The sequence below is a fragment of the Parasteatoda tepidariorum genome, chromosome 4 (assembly GCF_982258835.1).
Source record: "Parasteatoda tepidariorum strain Cologne lab strain chromosome 4, Ptep-v5.0, whole genome shotgun sequence".
Classification (NCBI taxonomy): Eukaryota; Metazoa; Arthropoda; class Arachnida; order Araneae; family Theridiidae; genus Parasteatoda; species Parasteatoda tepidariorum.
The window spans coordinates 79,836,949-79,852,120 of record NC_141758.1 but is presented as its reverse complement, the minus strand read 5'-3'; the positions used below and the strand labels follow the sequence as shown (position 1 = coordinate 79,852,120).

Genomic DNA, 15,172 nt, shown 5'->3' with positions numbered 1-15,172 from the left:
TCCAAAACTAAACTATTTACGTTCGTACAGTATGGAATGAGCTGCTACAGCACTTCAAAAACGCAGTAATTGTATTATGTACGGTAGTGCCATCTGTGTTCTGTGAATGAAAATACCTTCAAAAATATTGGCAGGACTGGTGGGAAAGTTTCCCATTAGACAGAGAAGCGATTCTGTCCCAAAAGATTTTTTTGAAATTTGCTTGGGACGTATGTGTCCCGTTAGGTGCGAAAGGGTTAGTAAATCTTTTGCCTCAAGCTTATTAAAGAAGAAACATTAAGTGAGAACTTCCTCACGGTAAATCCATCAATTGTAATAGCAGGTTTCCTAATTTATTAATTGCCATATTCACGGTATGAAATGCTACAAACAATAAGCATGAATGTTTTTTTAATATTATCGAAAATGATAAACATAAAAAAAAAGCGTTTCCCATTAAAAAGAATTGTTTGATTTCATAATAAAAATACTGACCATAAGTTACATTTAAAATATTAAGTAGTTAAAATTTTTATTCCATTTTAAAAGTTTACTTTTTAGTAAACTTATAAAATAACTAAATATTTATATCTTTAGAGAGATAGAATCCGTAAATTACTTTATTTGAAAAGTTATTGATATACAGTTGATTATTCTTAAACAAATTATTGAAATCGTGAGGAAGAAGGAGAAACTTGCACTTGTAACGAGTCGTTTACCAGAAAAGCGTCAAAGGCGAAGGGGCGATCCGCCATCGGATTGTTAAATCGCCTCCATGATTGGAGGCTGCTGTGACCTCCCAAACAATGGCGTACCTATAAAAGAATTATAATAAAAAACAAGAACACTATGAAGAGTCATTCGGGTGTTTATAATTATTGATTTTATTTTAACTTATACATTTTAATTTAAATTATTCAACTATTGAATATTGAGGAATTAATTATAGCGATGGAAGGTGGAATTTAGAAAAAGGACTAAATTGGAACATTGTATACACTTGCCACATTGAAATGAAATTTATCTTGATAATACGAGGAAATAACTCACTAACTTACGATAATTATATTTAAAGTTTAGTTAAGGATTTAATTTATTTTGCAGTGTGGAATAAAAAATATCTTATAAAAGAAACGATATTTTTATTGTTATTCGTATACGTAGTAAGGGTGCATAACCTTTTTGAATCAAGGGCTGCGTGCCCAAGTATTTAAACATGTTGACGGTATTTATGATAAATTAAAAGTAAACATTTGTGTTTCAAACACAACTCTTTTTATCAATCAACCTAGTAATATATTTTCATAAAATTGAACTCGTTTTATGTATTAAAATTCATTCATAACTAACGAAAACCATTCTGATATTTTTCAAAATAAAATCGTATTTCATTTTTTATCAAAGAAATAGATTTATTACATAAAGACTAGCTAAAGAGATGTTTTTTATTTATCACATCATGTATCCAAAAGTGTATTTTTAAATAAATTAACTCTAATGTTCCTGAATGGAATTAAAAAATAGATAAATATTTTACTGAGCATCATAAAAGCAAATTAAATGTTTTAATTTAAAAAACTATGGGGTCTAAAACGATTTAAATTGAAACAAAACGCACTACAGCGCAAAACAAGATCCAACATTCAGTTGAGATTCAGTTAAGTATATTTTTAACTTATGGATATTTATATGATTAGTGATTTATAAGAGATTTTTTTTTTAAAATGTTAAATCTTAAAACGGTTTTTTAAGCATTTTTCAAAGCTACAAATAATTATAAGTGAAGTTAAAAAACAGTAGACAGTTTAAAAACCCACATTCGAAGTTTGCATTTTGTAATAATTTTGCATATCAAGATAATTTAAAGAAAAAACATCAAAAGAAATAGTAGCAACTGCAAAAAATAATGATAAATGAACGACTGAAAGATAGCATGGATTGACGATGAAATCCACATAAACACCGCACACGTGATGATTAAAATGCCTGATTCGATTATTGCAAGTTGTTATTATACCGGATTAAAAATATCAGGATTCTTGAAAGCCCGTGAAAAAGCATAACAACAACTGTTAAAAAACGATTAAAAAAACCCTTCTTAGATTTGCGATGAAATCGGGACAAATAAAACGCGTATTTAAATATACGATTCGAGTGTCACATCACTTAATATATATTTATAAAAAATTTTGAATATAGATTTTTATATGCTTAATATATACGTATATATATATATTTACTTATTGGGAGCACAAACTAGTTCGGTCCGTTTTTTTGTGGTGAAAAATGCATTTATTTCAAGACAAAATGAATGAACAGATTAATCAAAGTATAGTCTATCACTGGCTACTACTTTTTCCCACCTCTCAGGCAATTTTCGAATTCCATCTCGAAAAATATGTCTCGTCTTTTGAGGGGATCCAAGTTAGGAGCCAATTTTCGATTTGTACGAAAGAAGTGAACTGGTGACCTGTAAAATCATGCTGCATCCGTCGGAACAACCAGTAATCAGAAGGAGCAATGTCCAGAGAATACAGCGGGTGCGGTAAAATATCCCACTTGAGCGTTTCCAAATAGTTTTTTACGACTACATCAGGCTGACCGTTATTATGCAGAAGAATAAATTTGTCATGTCTTTGCTCGTATTCCGCCCTTTTTTCTCGTAATGCACGGCTCAAATGAATCAATTGTAGCCTATATCAATCACCCGTAGTGGAATCACCAGTTTGTAGCAGCTCATAGTATACAAAACTATTCACCATTCTTTATTCACCATTAACCATTCTTGAAACGTCGAAACCATTCCCTACATGATTTATCAGTTGGAGCATTGTCAACATAAACTTCTACAAGTATTCGATGCGCTTCAGCTGCACTTTTCTTCCAATTAAAGCAGAAACATAAAACCTCCCGCAAATGGTGCTTCATTATCGCAAAATTTGACATATTCAACAAAGTAAAAAACAAGGTTTTTGTATGAAACTCAAAGCGATATAAACTGAATATTATTGACAGATGTTTAACCTCTCTGAAACCAGCTGTCACTATATAACATTCATAACAGCAGAGCCATTTTTTAAAAACGGACCGAACTAATTTGCACACCCAATAATATAATAGTAATATACATAATATAATATAATAAGTAATGTATATAACTTATTTTAAAAATATTGGAATTTTCAAAATCATGTAGAAATGCTTAGTGTCGAAAACACGATAGAAAAATTGCTTGAATTTACGATAAAATTGACACTAAAGCGCATCAAAAGTGATCACTATTTGTACGATTCAAAAGTCGCGAGTCGTCATCATAGCGTATTTGAAAGATCGGTATTTTAAGAAACACGTGGAACTCCAACGATAACCTCCGAAAATACGATTAAATAATAACTTCGATTAACTATGAAATGAACTCAATGAATGAAAGAGTGATTAATATAATTTGAAAAGCGATTAATATATTTCGAAAGTATTGCATAATCATTTTGTCGTATGAAAAGTATTAAGATTCTTAAAACTTTGGAAATTCATAGCGATATCTATCGAAAAAAGGGATCGAGAGACTACTTGTAGATTTGACGCGTCAAAAACTCAGGCACGCATCTCAAAGTTTCAGATTTTTCCATTTATTTTATTTTCCAATTTTTTTTAAAATTATGTTCATGGGCTACAGCGGGCCGCACATCCCTATCGTATTATAGTGTATTATTTCTGGATCATGCTTCCTCAAACCTCCTGCGCCCCCCCCCCCACTTCGGCCGCGAGAGTTCTGGCGATTTGCACCACTGCTCCCAAAGATCTTCACTATTCGGTAAAATCTGCTTGACCATTCGGCATATTTATGACAACTCATTTTCTCATATTTTATTTCGAAAACACAAATGAAATTATTAATAATCAAATTAAACGAATTAATTTATTTCTCTTTTTTTAATTTTTACTCATCAAATGGTCTTTTTATTTATTGACTAGAATAAAAGGAAAGCAACAGATTATTGTAGTCAAAGAGGCGGTTTACGGTTCCTCAATTTCGTCACCAATGGTCTTAATTCTGGGGATAGGGTCAGTATTGTGCACAAGCCGTCTGTTTTTCCCAAGCAAGTTGGTTCATATCGATCTGGTGGGCTTCAAGCCTCATCTGGGGATCGAACTCCAGTTCTTCACAACAGCTTAGTGCCTTGCTCATAGACCAATCAGGACTCAATTACAATAATTATATTTGAAATCAGTTGTGGAACATAAAGTGAAAATATTAGCAACAAAAAAAATTTTTTTTTTTAATTGAAGCAAATGAATTACATTCCTATTTATGATTCGCACAACTCAAATTAAGATTTTCATTCGGCGACTCCGACAAAAAGAAAACTAGAATGCAATTTTTTTCTTCATTTTATTAAATAAAATAAAAAAAAGACACAGCAGTTGTTAATACAAAGTTAAAATATAACACAGGTCTTAATTATGAATCGATAAAAATGTTTAATTTAAAAAGATTTGAATATTTTTTTATTAAAATTTAAATTATCAGTATACATCTAAATGTACAACGTAATCGATAAGTATTTAGCACTTGATTTATAAGTTCAAAATGCTTTAAAGATAGCGCGAAAGAAATATTCCCGTGTCATCGCTCCCGAGCCTTAGGTAAGTAGGCTCAATTTTAACTGACTTTAAATTTCTCTTATCGTCTGGAAAAAAATCTTTATATTGTATTTTTAGAAAAGGCATGCTATTGGCAATATATGCACCATAAAATATTTAGCTCGAATATTATTTACTTAGTTCTTGAATGAAGAATCTAAGCTATGCGAGTATTGGATTGTAATGTTAAGATTGAGAATAGGAAAATTCCGCGGAAACTCAGCTTATTCCTACTACTAGTGCCACGAGTTACCGTCATTAAGGCGACAAGTTTTTGATTTTATTTTAACCGATAGGGAAGTGGCTTCGTGTGTAAACATAACTAAACTGTGTAATTATTTTTTAAACTCCTTCAATTAAACTACGTAATTATAAATGGCGAAATCTGATGGGAATTAAATCATTTCTTAGCAATTAAAAATTTTAAAAAAGTAGGATTTTGATGTTTTGAGGGTTATTTGGCTGGTTTGGATTTTGAGTCCTGGCTCAAAGAATAAATAATAAGTAGTTTAGAATGATTTTAACATTCTTTACTCATTATGATTTAAAAATTAGTTTATCATTTATGAAAAGAATAATAAAAATATATTTGCTTATTTTTTATTTATTTATTTACCTTTATTATTATTTTTGGCATGGGTATGTCTGTAATGAACTTTATAATTCTTTGTAGAAAAAAAAAGTTTTTTTTTTACTTCTTTCTTTTAAATATACTCTATAACAAAAAAATCGACGCACCAAGAAGCAATCATCCGATTGCTTTGAAATTTCGTATGCATGAATGCTTTGAACAGATATGGCTGGAATGATGCCGACTGGGGACGTATAGTCTTTAGCGACGAATCCCGCTTCCAACTGTGTCCTGACGATCATCGAAGACGTGTTTGGAGACGCACGGGGCAGAGGGGGGATCCTGCCTTCACTAATGCACGCCACACCGGCCCTCAACAAGACATTATGGTCTGGGGTGCCATTTCCTTTGACAGCCGGACCCCTTTGGTCGTCATTAGAGGTACACTTACTGCACAGCGGTACGTTGACGACATCCTAAGACCTGTTTTGCTACCGTTCCTTTTGCAGCGCCCTGGGCTGGTTTTTCAGCAGAGCAATGCCAGACCACATACGGCACGTGTTGCTATGAACTATCTGCAAGCTTGTCAAACTCTTCCTGCCAGATCACCACATCTCTCTCCCATCGAGCATGTCTGGGATATGATGGGAAGGCGATTGCATCTGGCAAGAAATGTTGATGACCTCGTTCGACAATTGGATCGAATTTGGCAGGAAATATCGCAAGAGACCATCCGGGAGCTTTATCTGTCTATGCCACGCCGTGTGGGAACTTGTATCCAGGCTAGAGGCGGGTCAACACCTTATTGAACTTGTTGCTGTAACTCTGCAATAAATTATTAAATTGTTCTGAAATTTTAATTATTTACTATTCTGTTCATTGTCTTCCTATCCACCAATTTTCGTTTCAATCGAACCACTCCTTCTTGGTGCGTCGATTTTTTTGTTATAGAGTGTAGTTCTAGTGGTATGGCTTAATTCGAAAAAAAAAAATAATAATAAATAAAATAAAAGGAACATAAAGTGCCTCATAGAAAGTACATTTTCGCTTTATTTCATAACTTAAAGCATCGCCGGCACTAATTATTTTGAATGTTTATTAAAATCATCACAGTTACATTGTAGTGCATGAAAATCCGATCATTACATCAGAAGGTATAAAATTTTAAGATGTTTAGCTGCAGTTTTTCTTACGCTCCTCTCTAGTCAGAACACAAAATAAATTTTGAATTGGATTATTAATGTTAACTTTGTTTCCAAATATGCTTCACTGGTTACAAAATATTGGAGAGAAGTATTTACATGGCACTCCTAATTTTGCCAACAAAAAATATTCAAACTATTAAATTTTTTAAATTATTGATAATAAAAATTATCATTTCTGTGTCTTTCTTTTAAATATAATTTAAATTACGTATTGATCTTTGTATACAAGGTGGCTCAACGAAATCGCGCGCTATTGTTTTTTTTTTCTTTTTAAACAAATTGTCAATATACATCAGCACATACCTAATGTTCTTTTTTTAATTAATTTATTTGGCTAACTTTATTCTTTACTTTAACTCTACAAAACAAAATAGATTGCATTGCTAGCCTTGGCTGTGAAAAGCAATTTGAAAAATAGTTTCAAACTTATAAAAAGAGGGTACACTTTTAATGGCTAAAATCACGCGAAAGACAAAAACACGAATTATTCATAATTATGATGTTTACAGTTTATGGTAAATAAATAGATAATTCTTCCTTTCATAGGGAAAAATAATAGTAATTTATATATTTGTTTCGTTTTTTTTTTTTTTTTTTTTTTTTTTTTATCTACTCAGTATGATCGTGATTTGTTTTTTAAGAGTACTGTCTGCTTTACGGTATTATTTCCCATTTTTGTTACTTGCTCGCTTAAAATTACTAATATCAAAATTTTTTGGAAATAACATATTTATGATTATGTTACGTTATTTATGATTATATTATGGACATACGTTATTTATGCTTATATTATGGTCATCACCAGAGAGTGACACCATTTACTTTGTGATTCTATACTTTGGATATAGATCGGCCATGGAATGCTATTACAACGTTGAACTGTTTTGTTCAAGTGATTATTCGTTGGTAATTTTCATGCAGTGTTCGAAAATGTTCTTTGTGCTGATATGAACTGCAAGCGTAAATGAACAATTCATTTTAGTTTTCATTACGTTAAGGTTAACGAACAATCAAATAATGTGGCGAAAATTCTAATGGACCATTGCATGATTCGGAATTATTTTTACGAGCTTGCTTCGAGAATTCGGAATTCTCGAGGGAGAAAAAATCAAAAGCATGGCATCGAAAATATTTAATAGAACTATGTTATGATATATTTTTGAAAGATCACATAAGAATATTAGGTTGTTGTTATATATGAAATGTTCGATTTTTTATTGTAAATTTAAATAAGTATATCCTTTTTTAAACACTATTTTACCAAACCATCACAATCAGCACAGTTTTGCCACCGCGACAGTAACCTGGAAGTAAAGGTAAAAAGCTTGCAGTGCCTCCTAATGTAGAAAACACCATCCATTGTCATTGAAACATGTACATGGCTAATGAGTCTGTTTTTCTCTAAATCGCAGACTGTAAGCGTTAATTTCTTTTTTTAAGGTTCACTTAGCCACTCATAAGCTTTATTTTATCACATTTTCTACTTGAAAATTTTTAATTGGTTATCCTTATGCCTGGAGGTTGGCCTCGATTTCTGACTGTGGACGACCTTTTATGCTTTACGCCACTTTGTTTCTTAACACCGGCTCCCTAAGGGTCCTTTCCTTCTTTAAGATGCCGCCTCAGTTCGTCTCAAAGAAGTCTCTCCCTTTTTCTTTTTTTTTTCTTTTTAAATTTTCTTTCATTCTTCAATTTTTATCTTCTAAAATTCTTTAAATAAGCTAGATATTATTTTCGTTAGGTCTAGAAAAAAAAAACATTCATAATAATTGATATATAATTGTTTCACAAGTGACGGTTATAAGTGTTGTGATAAAATCAAAACAAAAAGAGTAATCTTAATCGTTTTAAAGGTTTCTGTTTCTCTTTGTTGGCAACACCAGCCAACTAAGAGCTGGTTTACATTCTTCTCTCTGCTGTGTGCAGTTGTTATATGTTCATGTCCTTTTAATTAAATAATAACCAAGTAGCTGTGTGATATTTTATTTTATGTTTAGTACACTTAATTTTAACAATAAGAGCTTTTTAAATTGTAAAGCCACTCAATGATAGAATCTATAACTTCTACAACATTCTAAGTTCAGGTTTTGGTTAATCAACTGCGCTTTTCTGTTTCTTTATAGATGTTTTGTACAATTGTGTTCATGTAAGTTTCCTTTAATTTTCTTCATAATTGTATAATGCAAACCGACGTGATTTGATAACGTAAAGAATCTTTATGTGAAATAAATAAATAAAATACACATGTTAAAGCCTTGTTTATTTATTTCTATGGAGTTTTACTTTTTTTAAATACTGTTAAACTGCCGGTGAGTACCTTTTGTTATTTTTTCTATAATTGGCAGGTTGATAATGGGAAATATCAGTAATATATTGAAATATTATGGTCCATTATGATATGGTCAGTCACGCACATTTGATCTTATTATTATCAATCTTTAATTTAGTTTTCATTATTTTGTTTCACCGTATTCTAAATTTCAAAGATACCAATCTGCTCACAGTCAGACCACTGGACCTGTCGGATTATTGCTCCACGCTCATGGCTGAAAGCCCTAATACAGCAAGACGGAAAAGAGCTAAAACTGGTGTGAAAGATATTTCATTTTAGCATTTTTTTTCGAGAAAAATAAAATGTCTGTAACTATAAAGATTTCTTTTATAATTTTAGCATCTGTATAAAACAGCGTCTTTTCCAAGATAAAGTAGATATTGTTGAATAGGGGAGATTAGGGTGACTTGATCCCCTTGACATTTTTTTTGCAATTTTTAATTTTTATTTTGAAAAAAAAAAGTTTTTAGTCAAATGTATTGAGTTGTTATTAAAGCCTCAACAATTTGCTATGCTGTAATATTTTATTTTACTTTTATAAAATCATTTTTAAATTAATAATTCATTTTTAAAAAAACATTGAAAAAAGGATCAAGTCTCCCTAATAACAGGGTGACTTGATCCCTTACCAAGGGAGACTTAATCCTTGAAATATTGGTGCATTTAAATGTCAGAAATTGTTTTATATCAAATTTATTTTCACATGATTTGTAAATGAGAATAAAAGTCGGAAAAACTCATGAAGAAAAATCTACATTTAATGAAAATTATTGCTTTCTATATGGATGATAAGCAATTATTCTAATTAAGAAATATTTTCAAAGCAAGAAAAGTCAAACATAAATGTTAAAACTGTAGCAGTTCGAAGAGTTCCACCAAGCATAGTTGGTTTTGGTAATTTTTTCACAATATTTTCATTATCCACAACACTAATGTCAATCTTTTCTGGATAAATAAATTGATTTGAATTAAGTCCTCGTTTTCTTAAGAAGTTAACCTCAGATTCAGATGGTGAAATTTTCTTTTCAATTTTTCCTATAAAATGAGAGATTTTCTTTTTTCCTTGAAATTGAACAATAACAAAATCATTTACATCAAATGAAACAATTAATGGATCTTCATCGGTTTTATCTGACCATCCACTAAAAGATTCCGATTCTGTCAAATCATGAATACTGTAACTCTCATAACTTTCTGAAGATTCAGAGTTTTCTTTTTTAGTAATCTTACTTGGTTTAAAACAAATTTTTCTTGATTTTGATTTTTTATTCTGCTGACGACCTTGTATTTCTTCTTCAATCTGTCTTTTAATTGGTGTACTTGTCAAAATTTTTGAATAGCCTTTTTTTCTTCCTCGCGATTGTCTCATACTATGAACCGAAACTTTAGGAAATGGTTGTATATCTTCTGGCGTTAATATATTTGGTTCACCTGTAGGTGTGTTACTGCTTGTTGCTGCTTCTGAGAAAATATTTCTATTCAAAGGATAAATGCCTGTGATTTTAAATCCATTTATTATGTTAGTTGGTGTCATGGCTTTAGGATAGGCAATTCCGATTAATTCAGATATTTGATAAATTGTTATCCTTTGAGCAGGATGATTAGTCATCCAGTCTTGAGCTGCTACATTAAAGTACCTTTTAAGTGGTCCATATACAGTACGATCTAGTGGCTGCAACTTGTGGGATGTATGTGGGGGTATAGTTAATAAAATTATTCCATTCTCTTTTGCATAGTTCAAACTCTCAATGCTTATATGACTGTCATGGTTGTCCATAATGATTAATACTTTGTTGTTTTGATTACATCTTAAATTTTTTGCAAAGTGCTGTAAAAATCTTACAAAATTAACACTATTCATCCAGGCTGTTACATGTGGCACTCCTGTTGTTCCTGGTGGAGCACCTTGTGTCATTCGGTCTTGCCACTTAACTCTGGGAAATATCATATATGGTGGTATGTGATTCCCAGCTGCGTTTACAGCTGCACAAACTGTTACTAATTCTCCTCGTTCTCCTGAAGTAACAGTTCCAACTTGTTTTTCCCCTTTTATAGCTAATATTTTAGGAGGCTTGTGAACAGTTGTAAAACCAGTTTCATCAATATTCCACACACATTGTGGGTCCAGTTTTTCTTCTTCGTATATTTTTTGCAAATTTGAAAAAAATATATTAACATTATGTTTATTGAAACTAATTGCACGATTAAGAATAGTTGCCTCAGGTGTGCGAAGTGCTAATGTTTTATTACGATCCATAAAGCATCGATACCAGTCGTATCCAGCACACTTTTCTGGTTTCCAGGATTCTGGAATTTTCTTATCAATATTTATGGCATATTGAAATGCTAATTTTCTCAACTGCATGGGAGTAAGTCCATGGTGTAATTTACTCGATGTTTTTACATATTCACACAAAAGGTCTTCTTCCCTATCAGAAAATATTTGGGAGTGTTTGTAGTTAGATTCGTAGGAAATGTCACATTCTTGAGCTTTCTGTTTATTTACATAACGTTTTAAAGTCATCACATTTATATTATGTGCTTTTGCAGCACCTTTCAAAGTGGCTCCATCTAATACAGCATTTACTGCTGCCTGCAAATCTCCAGCATTGATATTTTTTCTGGGTTGAACACCCTCTTTACGAATATAAATACGTGGCATATCTGTAGTAAAAATATGAACATAAAAAGAATAAAATAATATCCCAAATTAAATTATATTACATTAAAAAACCTTTTAAATTTAACTTAATCATTGAAAAAGTATTTAAAACTGTTTATACTGTAACGTATCATAAGCTATATCAAGAACTGTTCAGTTTTTTTATTATAAAAAACTTTTATTAACAAACAACACAAACAGTAACAAATATACAGTATCCGTAACGGGATAGTGACAAGATCATAAACAACTAGAAAACCCCGTAACGGGATATACGGAAACTCAAATTCCACAATAAAACTAATCTTAAAAATAATCAACAACTTTCTTTTGGTGTTCTAATTTTATCGTCTGTTTTTTATTTTTTTAAATTTATCTCTTTATGTGTTTATTTATTTAATTTATGCTTTTGTCAACCAATTATCTTTTTAATATTTTTAGACTTTACAATACTATTTTACATTAATCTTGGGGACACATGATCCCTAGGATCAAGTCTCCCCATACTATGGGGATCAAGTGTCCCTATATGCATATGTTTTCTAAAAATTATTCTTTAACCAAAAGTAAACAAACTATTTTAGTTTTAAATAGCATTAACTGAGCAGTAAACTATGATAGTCTATTATATCAGTAAGATTATTATTTGAATTATATGTAACAAAAATTAAATGAATCAAACTACTTACTCGAAAAAAGATTTGCTTTTAAGAAATCAAAAATTCCATCTTAACAATAAAAATAAAAATGGTTGAATGAAATCTTGTTGCCAGATATGTTGATAAAGAATAACTTTATGAGTGTTGCCAGTTTAAAAAATTTAATTACATATCAGTTTTGATTTAAGATCTGGGGATCAAGTCTCCCAGGGGATCAAGTCACCCTAATCTCCCCTACTATGAAAAAAAGAATAAGTAAACTCCTGCCGAAAACTAGAGGTAACTGAAATAGTTTTACTACCAGCCTTTCCTCTTTTCCATCTCGCTTTCAACCCTGGCAACGCTATGCTTTAATATTTTCTTCTAAACGATCACTTTACCCTTATTAGTTGTATTAATTCCTTTAGTTTTGTTTTCAGTGTTAATTAATTTTTATTCATCTTTATTTTAATTTATTATTTTATTTTATTATCATAATGTACTAATGCCTCTATCACACGAGAGAAAAATATGTGCAACTGCAAGTGTAACTGCAAGTGTAAGTGCAACTGTAAGTGAAATTCCTCCGTTCGGAGTTGCCGAAAGGGTTGCTTAATTGCCTGAACGGTTGCATGAAATTGGGTTACCATATTTTGTTATTTATCTTTACTTTTGGCTCATATTTAATACTATCATATGATTCTATTATATCATAGTTTCTCAACGATGTTCGTAAAGATGCTGCAGAATATTGATTGATTTTGATTTAATTTTTTACATTTGTATTTGTGTTAAGTCTTTTCTTCAGCAGGAAATTAAAATTCTGAAAACTTTATTTCCCCATTAGTGAAGTAGCATAGTATAAAAAGGATTATGATTTCTACCTCATAATATGAGATAATATTAAGATATCATTGAATTTCATGCTGCGTCCCTAAAAAGATAAGGGGGTGAAAGGGGGATGGACTTAAATACTATCTAGAATTTTGACGATTTTTTTACGTTGATTTGAGTGACTAATGTATAAAACATGGTGCGTAGCATTTTTAAAAAGTGCTTTTTAAGTGAAGTAGCATAGTATAAAAAGGATTATGATTTCTACCTCATAATATAAAATGATATTAAGATATCAATGAATTTCATGTTGTGTCCCTAAAAGGATAAGGGGGTGAAAGGGGGATGGACTTAAATACTATCTAGAATTTTGACGATTTTTTTTATCTTGATTTGAGTGACTAAGGTATAAAACATGGTGCGTACCGTTTTTAAAAAGTGCTTAAAGGTGCTTATTTTTGATTTTCATTTTTTAAAGGCCCTTAAAGGTGCTTTTCTTAATAAGTGTTTTTAAAAAGTGCCTTATTTTCCTTTTTCGAAAAAGAGATTTATGAAAAGGAATGTCGATTTTCGTCACATATTACGTAAAAACGTACTTTACACATTTTTCTATTTCACGTTTTCAGAATTCATTCGTCCCGCACTGGACTGATCGTTAAGACACGGTTCCCAGCAGATCACCGAAGTCAAGCATCACTGGCTATGGTCAGTGTGCGGGTGGGTGACCACTTGGATCAGTCTGCGTAGGGACCGAGGGTGTGCGGTATGGGTCCTCGTTAAACTGTGCTACCGCAAAGTGCTCAACTACGCTCGCAGGTCGTCGGGCTACCGAGGCGGGGGTGCCATCCCCTCCGCAGAGGATCAAAATTGTGATGGCATGTCTTCGGATCATCCTCCGGGATGTTTCCCAGACCGTCGCCAATAGCCCATTGTGCAGCTCTAGTGCGACGTAAATTAACAACAACAGCAGAATTCATTCAACCATTATCAATTTCAGCGTACCGTCAGTCCATAGCGTATGAAAACGCCAATCATTTTACAGGTTTGGTGAAATACTTGCGAGTCCGCATGTGCGTCTAGTGAGCTGGGTTCGGTGAGATTCTTGCTCTCTCATGCTGTATTTTGCAAGATATTCTCAATTTCAGGCTTTATTTTCCACCCTCTGAAATCGAACCGAAAAATCTCTTGATCATTTTTTAATGGCTAATATAATCAAGAAAACAGTTCTTTGTCAAATTCTAGTTATTTTATCATGATCATGTAAAGTCTGAGAATTATTTTGCATTTTGTCAATTTACCTAGAGCTTTAAAATATTTTTTGAGTGCCTAAAATGTTCTTAAAAGTTGCTTATTTTTTGTTGAAGATTTGGCTCCGCACCCTGTAAAAGCATAGTTTATTTATATATATTTACTATGTAACATGCTAGCTAGGCAAGTGCGGTATCATTATCTATGTAAACACTAAATCGAATGAGAATAAAAACAAGCTGTCTGATTTAATAGTTTAACAATTCGAAAATTTATAAAAAGTTTAATGTGTAGAAAGGACAATTTTATGACTTATACCACTTTATGCAACTGACATTGCTATCTAATCTAGTAAGGCATTTCTTCAAATTTATTTTTTAAGCTTAATTCAAAAACATAGTCCTTTGAAATAATTCTGTAGAAGAAATGATGGTTTAATGTATGAAATATAAATTTTTGAATTACCTTTCACTCATAAAATATTTATAACATCAAAACTATTAGATCTATCAAATCAATTCTATTTTTTAAATTCAGTCTAAAAAATACATAATAAATAATGTCAGACTTGTCTATGCTACAATGTCTCAGAATTTTATTTTCATCAAATTAATTTACATTACATGAAGGGATCATCAATTTTATTCATTTACACATTGCATATCAGGAATATCACTTTTATGAAAATTATTTTTTCCACTTTCTTAGTAAAATTGCTTTTTAAATATAAGAGGATTTTCAATGTCATACTTACATTTTATTATTGTAAAATTTATATCATTCATTATTGGTATAAGATAATTTAATTAAAAATTATAGGATTTATTTTGGGGCAAATTTATTGTAATATACAGTATATAAATTAAAATTTATTTATAACTATAAAAAAAAAACAATATTTTATTAAGAACATACTTTTAATGTATCATATTATTTTGTTATAGCCCTTTACGTGTTTTGTTTTGCATTTTAAATAATACAAGAATCAATTTAAAAAATAAAACATTTATTGTCAAGTGAAACATTTAGAACATTATTCATTTTTATTTCTTATTTTTT

General features: G+C 31.0%; 1 protein-coding gene across 1 annotated transcript; it reads right to left on the bottom strand.

Moving 5' to 3' along the window:
* Positions 1-8,136: 8,136 nt before the first annotated feature.
* LOC147811821 (uncharacterized) lies at positions 8,137-11,393 on the bottom strand. Its single transcript, XM_087162223.1, has 2 exons — positions 9,825-11,393; positions 8,137-8,142 (listed from the first exon to the last, which is right to left on the bottom strand). Exons 1-2 carry the CDS (start codon positions 11,391-11,393, stop codon positions 8,137-8,139), a joined length of 1,575 nt encoding a protein of 524 aa, XP_087018349.1.
* Positions 11,394-15,172: the final 3,779 nt, after the last annotated feature.

Coding starts and splice junctions, on each gene's coding strand:
- LOC147811821 (XM_087162223.1), bottom strand. CDS start 11,393: ATGCCACGTATTTATATTCGTAAAGAGGGTGTTCAACCCAGAAAAAAT.